Source organism: Neofelis nebulosa, chromosome X, assembly GCF_028018385.1.
Source record: "Neofelis nebulosa isolate mNeoNeb1 chromosome X, mNeoNeb1.pri, whole genome shotgun sequence".
Classification (NCBI taxonomy): Eukaryota; Metazoa; Chordata; class Mammalia; order Carnivora; family Felidae; genus Neofelis; species Neofelis nebulosa.
The window spans coordinates 115,119,389-115,129,263 of NC_080800.1; the positions used below are offsets into that span (position 1 = coordinate 115,119,389).

The 9,875-nt window shown below is 46.7% G+C and overlaps 1 protein-coding gene across 1 annotated transcript in view; it reads left to right on the forward strand.

Moving 5' to 3' along the window:
• The window catches only part of F9 (coagulation factor IX), a 31,791-nt gene extending 22,286 nt beyond the window's left edge, over positions 1-9,505 (forward strand). Inside the window, exons 7-8 of the mRNA XM_058713104.1 lie at positions 7,788-7,902; positions 8,559-9,505. Of these exons, the coding sequence (XP_058569087.1) occupies positions 7,788-7,902; positions 8,559-9,106 (663 nt within the window). The 3' untranslated portion in view covers positions 9,107-9,505. The remainder of the gene's footprint in view (positions 1-7,787; positions 7,903-8,558) is intronic.
• The last annotated feature ends 370 nt before the right edge of the window (positions 9,506-9,875 follow it).

Here is a 9,875-nt window from a genome sequence, read left to right on the forward strand (position 1 = left end):
CTGCTGAGGTGGGAACTTTTGCCATCAGGAACCAGTAGCTTCAAAGACTTTTCAGTCATCAAACCGGTTAACAGTTTAAGCCACGATCATGTAATCATCCCAGGTTTAACACCACTGGAGTTTTCTAAGACTATGTATCTATTCAGGATTCTTCAGCATTTTCCAATATGATGGGTGTAATATATTGAACATATACCTGGGAGGCAGGTATTGGACAGACATTGCAGACGATGGTACTGAACGGTGGTGGACCATCACGACCAAGACTATATTTTCTGTTCTTTTACCTTGGCTTTGCTTTTAAGAATATCTGTTGGACTTGCTCTTACAGTCAATAAAATACACCGCATGTTCCTTTACGCCCCCTCTACCCCCAGTTTAGGCCTCCTACCAGTATCTCTTCCCTCATCCACTTCTTTACCGTCCTTCATGACTCTTCATAAGACTGACCTTCTACATTGACCTTTCCTTGAACAACCCCTATTGGATCCAGCAACTCTAATCATGCTTTCATTCTATTTAATGTCCATGGATCTAAATCTATCTAATTTTACTATTTGTGCTCTTGTGCATTCTCTTTCTCAATACGTATCCAACTTCCAGGGATAGGTGGTTGGAACAAAAGACCCTACTTTATAATAATGATCTTCCTTGGGGTTGTGGGACATAAGGCAGTCCCTAGGCTGGAGGATCCACAAACCCAGGGGTGTTGTATTACCGCCAAGATGACTATTCTTTTTTTTTCAATTTTTTTAATGATTGTTTATTTTTGAGAGAGACAGAGACAGAGAGTGAGTGGGGGAGAGGCAGAGAGAGAGAGAGGGAGACACAGAATCCAAAGCAGCCTCCAGGCTCTGAGCTATCAGCAAAGAGCCCAACACGGGGCTCAAACCCACGACCTGTGACATCATGACCTGAGCTGAAGTTAGACACTTAACCGGCTGAGCCACCCAGGTGCCCCCCAAGGTGACTATTCTTAAAAAAAAAAAAAAAAAAAAAGATTTTAAAAAAAGGATAAAAAAATATGTCTCAGGATGCACACATTGTGAGTGAGCTTAGCATTGTCCCCTTGTCAACCCAGAAGTGAAACTGCCAAACACGTTTAAATAAGAGCTGGGGGGGGGGGGTGGAGGGGGGTGTAACATAGTGTCAATTTAGTCACATAATCTCTCCATTCTCCACCCACCCCCCTTAAACCAGATGCTTGCCAATATTTTATCAATGCAAGTCTTTCCTAATAGAAATTTTAGTTGCTCTCGCTATTTTTTTTTTCTTTTAAGCAGAACAAACTATTAGATGATGGCTGTGAGGAACAGGGTAGGATACACATCATCTCAAATCTTTTCATACCCTCCTCATTGCACACTTACATAGTATACCTGTTGACTCTTTCCTATCAAGCCTAGCTAAGCTCATCTGGAAAGTTCAAGATCACTCATGCACATGGTCACTCCCTATGTCATCCATATGAAGTAGGACTGCAGACCGGAGAGGCACAAAGCACTAAGTTTCAGTCTTTTCCAAAGGTGAAAAACTGAGCTACTCTGCAGCATAGCCGAAGAAGACCCCAAAACCCCCCTGCGTTGGTTCCTTTTCACCCGAGAGCACTCTCGCCACACCCACCTCCACCCAGTTTCTCACAAAAGGCTACCGGTTTTCAAAACCAGGAGGTAAACTGAGGGTCCAAAAAGTCACTTGCAGACAAAGACCAAGCAGGAAATGCAACCAATCGGACTCTCTCGTGTGCGGACGCGCCAGCTCCACGGCGCGGCTAATCTGCAAGGTGGAAACCCTTGACTCGCTTGCACGCAAGACCGCAAACACACCTGCTGCAGCCGAGGCATCAGGAGAAAGCAAGCAACAGCTGGGGTTTCAGTGGCCACAACAGATCTAGGGCTCTGAGATACGAAACAGTTTCGCGATCTCACCTAGACAGGATTCAACATTCCCATGCTTCAGAAAAGGGGGCTGGGGGAGATACAAACGACCACTTGGGTGAACGCATCGCACAAAGAAGAACGTAGGGAGGTCACTTTCATCTGGAGTAATGAATGGCGGGAACAAGCTGGAAAGGTTTCGTTGGCTAAGGAAAAGGTTTAAGCTGGCGGTCGGCAAGAGCTAAGGGGCCACAGAGGAAAGGGGAAGACGGCTTTTTCTTTGAGGGCTTACGGGTGAATCTCCCAGGCAGGCAGGCAGGCAGGCAGATTCTGGCGCTGGGTTAAGAAAGCCCTTTCCAACCAGTGTCGGTGCCGTGGGCTGAGCAGCTCTGGGAGGAAACGTCGGTTGAACAAATGTTTGTTGAATTGTCAACTGGAAGAGCTGTTCCGTCGCTGGGGACGGCCCCGGCCTGCTAAACCGGCGGGGAGAGCGTTGAGGGCCTTGGCTCGCCCGGTGGGGGGATTAGAGCAGGACAGGGGACCGCTGCCACCCCCTCCAGGCTTGAGACCCTAAGAGGTGAGCTTCACCTTCCCCGTAGCTCATGCGGGGGCCGCGTCGGGTTCTTACCTTTATTCGAGGGCTTTCACTTCAGCTTCCGAGCGAGAGGCGAAGCTGCACGGAACGTGCCCTCTGCGCCTGGCGCTTCCCAGAAGCCCCTCCGGCTCCGGCGGCGCAGCCAGCCCCGCCCCCACCCAAGGCCAATGGCGCAGACTGAGTGCGGGACCTCTAAACTCGCTGCGGTGGGAGACGCGAGGCCGTGAGCTCGGAGAGGAAGCTAGAGGGTCAAGTGCATTATATGGGAACAGAAAGGATGTTTCCTAGCGTCACTGTATCCTTAGACTGGAGAACTAAAACAAGACTCCAATTTCCTACAGCTGCAGAGGGAAGCCATGAAAACCTTTGAACGTTAGAGAAAAAAGGGGAAATACTACGAGATCACCTTCATCAACAGCTTAAAAGAGAGATTTGAGAGAAAGCAACACTACGTTTCTGCTTTCTAAAGCTTTACTTTGGTTTGGGTCCCACGCCCTTGACCCTGTCAGCCAAGTCTGAGCCCGAGCAAAATTGCCCCAAGAGCCCCTCCCACCTCTTCCGCTTTGGGCCTTGAACGTGAAGTACCTGGTCTATTTCCTGTTTTATCATGGGCCTCAGCTCTGTAGTAGTCATATTTATTCCCTTTTTTAAAGATCATTTATTTATTTTGAGAGAGAGAGCAAGATGGGGAGGGGAAGAGAGAGAGAGAGGGAGAGAGAGAATCCCAAGCAGGCTCTGTGCTGTCAGTGCTCAGAGCCCCGGAGGGCTCCAACTCATGAACTGAGATGATGACCTGAGCCGAAACCAAGAGTCTGTCGCCCAACCAACTGAGCCACCCAGGCACCCGAGCCATATTTATTCGACATTTAATAATTGGGAAATCTTTCTACCAAACTGAAAAAAAATGGAATACAGTGGGCACCAAGTGACCTTTGTATTAGGTTGTCTCATATGCAATTGCTAATATTCAACCGTTTCAACCAGCAAAATGTCTTAGAAACACTCTGTCTTTTCTTTCTTCTGCTCTTGGCCTAAACGATCTTTAAACCGTCTTTGCATTTTCCCCAGTCTCAGCTTTCCTCAGCTTAACCTGAAGCTTTCCTTAAAGGTACCCGAGCTCTTGACCTGTGCAGCTACCTACACGCACCCAATGCTTTCCATTTGATTAGGACACACGCCCGTGACAGCATGCAGTTACCATATGCATGAATCAGAACTTTCTCTTTCTTTCTTTCTTTCTTTTTTTTTTATTGGCAGAGGGGAGGGTTGGGGAAAAGGTTTCAGAAGAAGGTCCTAAGACTATAGACATATCTTCACCTGGAAAAAGTAACCCTCTAGTTTTCCTAGCTCAAGTGTCAATTAAGAGAAATAAGATGATGACATACGTAATCTCACCTGGCCCCACAAAACTATTTTAGACAGAACATTTAGACTATTATTCTGTGTATGTGTATTTTGTGGCTGGAGGTGGGGGTGTTGGGCGTGCCTCTGTGCATGTGTCACAAAGAGAGAAAACAGGCTCCTCTTAGGATTGGACAAACATGAAAATGTTTGACAGATCAGAACTTGGATGCTTTGCTCAGAGCACATGCTCTCCCATTTTCCCCTTCATTTGCCAAAGGGATGTCTTACTAGAACTTGTCCTTGGCCAAGCAGACAGCTCATCCCCAAATAGCTCATATTTAGATAGCTGTGATCCTGAGGTAGCCAAGTAAACATTCCAAAACCAATGTAATATCTTTAAATGCAAATATATTTTAGGGCTTTTTCTTGGCAAAGATATTTGCTAAAATTTTTAATACCAATCAGCGATTGGCAAAAAAAAAAAAAAAAAAAAAAAGAAGAAGAAAAAGAAGAAGAAAGAAAGAAAGAAAGAGGAAAAGAACTCCAGTTACTAGACAGGTGTCTTCAGATGTGACCATTCAGATCCGTGTAGGACAGTGTTGCCCAAATTTGCTTAGTGATAAAATATCCCTTGGGGTCAGGGCCAGCTTCATGAGCTTGTGACCAGTGTACTTGCGTGGGGCCTTGCTTTTGGAAAGGTCCTGAATTTGGAGTTTAATGCTTCGTATTTTGTAACTTAAGTCTGATGAGACAGTGGAGCAGCCCTGCGCTAAGAACTTGGAACCTCTCCCCACCTCCCGGGGATGGATTCTTGACCCTCCCACTCCCTGTCCCCCCTGCCCAATGACCACTGCCACCCCTCAACCCGTGGCACGCTGGCACACTTCCGTCCTCGTCTCCAACAGCTACCATTGTCACCCTCCTCTTGCACAGGCGCCGGGAGGCTTGAGGTTGGGTGCACGCATTCTATGCCATTTGGGGACGGGTCAGGGCCACAGAGCATCTGAGGACCAGATGTTTGTCACAGCACATTTGGAGGGTGAATGGTGGGAGCAAGCTTCTTGCCCACCTCCATTCCAGGTACCGAGCACATCCTGGCATGGAAGCTGTAATCCCTTGGGAATCCCCCCCTCCGCTGCTGGTCGCTGCAGTGGGCCAGTGAGAAGGGAAGACTGACTTATCTTCCCTTGGGGCTGGTGGGAGAGGGGACCTGACGGCCAGGGACATTGGTGCTTGCATGCTAAATCACAGGGTATGGCTCCTGGGCACCCATTAGTGTCTGCACTCTCCCAACAAATATCCCCCACACCTGAGAAAGCGTGACATTAAGTAATAAACTAAAAACACCATGATAGCTCTCAAGAGACCACAGAAGAAAGAGAAGAGTTTTGTATGTTAGTGTTTTCAATGGCATGTTTTTTCCTGGTCTTTGAACAAGGGGCCCCACATTTTCATTTTGCACTGAGCCCCACAAATTATGTAGTCAGCTCTGGGGTGAACTGAGCACTTAAAAAAATGTTTTTAATGTTTATTTAGAGAGAGCGAGAGAGAGAGAGTGAGAGAGTGTGAGCAGGAGAGGGGCAGAGAGAAAGGGAGGCAGAATCCGAAGCAGGCTCCAGGCTCTGAGCTGTCAGCACAGAGCCCAACGCGGGGCTCGAACTCACAAACCGGGAGATCATGACCTGAGCCGAAGTCGTACGCTTAACCGACTGAGCCACCCAGGGGCCCCTGAGCACTTTTAAAATAAATTCTGCATTTTACAAACATCCCAGGTGATTCTACTGCAACTGGCCCACTAACCCCACTTGGAGACATACTGTGTGCTTAGGAGCATCGATTACGAAGCCAGGCAGACTAGGGTTTATATCCTAGCTTCACCACTAACTAACCTAAGTAACCTTAGGGGAGTGAGGTCATCTGTAAATGGATATGTTAATATCACTCCATAAAGTGTTGTTTTAAACGTACATAAAACACTTAGCACAATGATTAGTCCACAGGAAGCGATCGATAAATGTTCAAAAAAATTAAGGAGACGGTTAAGTCTGAGTGGTGGCTACACTGGTGTTTATTATATTATTCTGTGAGTTTTCCTATATTTTACAACTTTTCAAAATAAAAAGCAACAGCTAGGCCTGCCTGGGTGGCTCCGTCTGTTGAGCGTCCCACCCTTGATTTCGGCTCAGGTCATGGATCCAGCCCCACGTCAGGCTCCACGCTGAGTGTGGAACCTGTTTGAGATTCTCTCTCTCCCTCTGTCCGTCTCCCCCCACTGAGCACCCGGGTGGCTCAGTCAGTTGATCCACCAACTCTTGATTTCGGCTTCAGGTCATCATCTCATGGTTCATGAGTTTGAGTCCTGCGTTGAGCCCCGCCGAGCCCTGGGTTGGGCTCCAGGCCTGCAGTGTGGAGCCTGCCTGGGATTCTCTCTCATTCCCTCTCTCTCTGCCCCTCCCCCACTCATCCATGGGCTCTCTTTCTCTCTCTCAAAATGAATGAATTTAAAATAAAATAAATGTTTAAAAAGCAACAGCTAGAATGAGAGAGAAAGCTAAAATATGGTAAAAGGGGTCAGAGGCTTGCAGTGGGTCAGCCCCATAGGTCTCTGCGGGGGGAGGCCAATGCTTCAGTGTCTAGGACTTAGTAGGTGTTCAGTAAATTGAATTCCGGACAAAAAGAATCTTCACTAGAACATGCGCCAAGGACCTTCTCAGACTCTCACTTAAGGGGACTGACCACTCTCTTTCTCTAGTCTAGAAACGGATTTATGCCTGGGACAAGGCATGCTTTAGGAAAAAGGGCAGGAGTTCATAGGAGTTACTCAGCAACTTGCACAAGGGTTTCCAAATGTTCGGTGCGCCCTCTAGTGTCTGTACTGCTCAGCTTTTTTTTTTTTTTTTTCCTGAGCAGGTGGCTCAGGGTGCAATGGAAGTGAAATTTTTCAAGTTGATCTAGATATTGAGGTGGTAAAAACATTCATTGTCCACTCTGATTATACAATAAACGTACAGATGAAAGAATGGATCGGCCTCTTGTCTAATAACGCCCAGGCTCAAACCAGGCACCCAAACACCTCTGTCCACTTTGCCCAAGCACAGCTAAGTAGACCTTTTCAGGACAGAGGCAGCTTGCATATCTAGCCAAGGGGTGTGGAATATGGCTAGGGGGACAAGGGAAGGAGTGCATGTGTCCTGCTGTGTCTCACTGCCTGGATGGCTGTAAGCACTGCCCTTATGGAGCCCAGTGGTCTCAATTCATACTTAAAGAGACCTCATAGAGGGGCGCCCGGGTGGCTCAGTCGGTTAAGCGTCCGACTTCATCTCAGGTCATGATCTCGCGGTTGGTACGTTGGAGCCCCACGTTGGGCTCTGTGCAGACAGCTCACAGCCTGGAGCCTGCTTCGGATTCTGTGTCTCCTCCCTCTCTGGCCCTCCCCTGCTCACACTCTGTTCTGTCTCTCTCTCTCTCTCTCAAAAATAAACATTAAAAAAAAAAAAGGACCTCATGGAAATATCAGTAGTTTTTCTCTTGCAAATCACCCTCTAGCAAGAGTTCCTCACGCAGGGACAGAAGACCCAATAACAACAATGGATCTGGAGGAGTCAAGTCAGCGCATCTCTGCATTTACCTGCCATATCCCCATGAAACGATGTGTGTGCCATCAGAGCATCTGACTCACCTGGAAAAGGCATCCAAGGGCCACAAATCACCGAAGCTGTTCCCTCATATTTGCCTCGTCTAGAGCTCCCCCTGGCTCTCATTGCACATTCTCTTTGAGACCGTTGCAGAAATGGCTTTTTTGATCATGCTCTGGAAACACTCATCTGCAAAGCTGACACTTTCCAGAAACGCTCCAGTTCTGCCAGCACCTAGAATCCAACGTTTTGCCCACTCCTATAAACAGCACCTGAATTTATTTTGTTCTAGATCAAGCACATGATGTAGTGAGTTTCACAATTTTGTTTCCACAGGTCCTTTTGAAAGGGAAAATTGATGCGTTCTGTGGAGGTTCCATCATCAATGAAAAATGGGTGGTAACCGCAGCCCACTGTATTAATCCGGATGTTCAAATTACTGTTGTTGCAGGTAAATGAACAAAACAGGATAGCAATCTGTGGTATCACTGTATGCTGCATCATACTTTCCTAAGGTCTAAGAAGAGCTTTCCTAAATAAGTTGGGCTAGTGCTAGAGGAGACACATTTCCAGAACCCAACTTGTTGCATCCACCAAGCCCCCCACTGTTCCTTGGGTGTGCCTATGTTAGCGCCCACCTCACAGGGGTAGAATTATTTATTGAGGTGCGCATTTCTCCAGCGCACTGAGCCTCCCCAAAAGTCACGTCATATCACTCATCTTGGAGCCTGTATGTAGCGAGCCTTCAGCTAACATCTGAACGAATGAGCAAATGAATATATTATCTGTGCTCAAACAGGGGGTCAAAATACTTGAAAGTAGGAGAGTCTAGGATAATTCGTGACACGCAGATTCCTGATCATCCGTGAATGATGTAAGAGTTGTATCAGCCTGGGTCAACTAACAAGCCCACGATGGTCCTGAATGGGTTCTGGGTCTGGAAAGTATGCATCGGCCCTCGTTACGTGTTACCAAAATCCTAACGATGTAAGATTGGGATCTTTGACACTTGGCTACCAGTGAATTCAGTGATGCCGAAAATCTTGGAAAATCTGCTTCTTTACGGGAGAGACTATTTGTGATTGAAGAGAAATTTCTTTTCCATAGGTGAACATAACACCGAGGAGACGGAATATACAGAGCAAAAGCGAAACGTGATTCGCACTATTCTTCACCACAGCTACAATGCATCTGTTAATAAGTACAGCCATGACATTGCCCTTCTGGAACTGGACGAGCCCTTAACGCTTAACAGCTACGTAACACCTATTTGCGTTGCTGACAGGGAATACACGAACACCTTCCTCAAATTTGGATATGGCTACGTGAGTGGCTGGGGGAAAGTCTTCAACAAAGGGCGACAGGCTACCATTCTTCAGTACCTTAAAGTCCCCCTTGTTGACCGAGCCACATGCCTTAGATCCACCAAGTTCACCATCTATAATAACATGTTCTGTGCTGGCTTCCATGAGGGAGGTAAAGATTCGTGCCAGGGAGATAGCGGGGGACCCCATGTTACCGAAGTGGAAGGCATTAATTTCTTAACTGGAATTATTAGCTGGGGTGAAGAGTGTGCAATGAAAGGAAAATATGGAATATATACCAAGGTGTCCCGGTATGTCAACTGGATTAAAGAAAAGACAAAACTCACTTAAAGTAAAATGTATTTCCAAGGTTGACATATTGGGGGTTGAAAATGGTCAGGGTCCTTTACTAATGAATCACTTTCCTATCTCTTTAGATTTGACTGTATACATTCTATGACTACTGCTCTCTCTCTTTATGGGGAGAAATCTAACTAGAATTCCTATTTTACTAGAGTGAGTCAATTAGAAAATGTAATCACTAGGGGGACCTGGGCGGCTCCGTCGGTTAAGCCTCCGACTCCGGCTCAGGTCATGATCTCATGGTTCCCAAGTTCAAGACCCATGTTGGGCTGCATGCTGACAGCTCAGAGCCTGGAGCCTGCTTTGAGTTCTGTGTCTCCCTCTTTCTCTGCCCCTCTGCTGCTCATGCTCTCTTTCTCTCTCTCAAAAATAAACATTAAAAAAGTGTCTCTCTCTCTCTCTCTCTCTCAAAAATAAACATTAAAAAATTTTTTTTAAAAAAGAAAATGTAATCACTACAGAAATATACTTTGATAGGAAATTGTGACCATTTCTACAGGTCCAACCCTTGACAACATTGTAAAGTTAAGTTCTTCATCCTCCATTGGGGCAACTCTCTGATTCTCCACCTTGGCAGCATTCCATGTTCCAGAGCATTCTTACCTCTCCCACCAAAACATCACAATTTATTAGATCTGTATCCAGGATATTTGGTCTAGTTCACGATAAGACCAGCATCACACTCATGAAAGAAGAACACAGGAGCAGGTGACAGGGTGAAACTCACCAGAAACACCGTTCCTTTTCTGTACCCTTA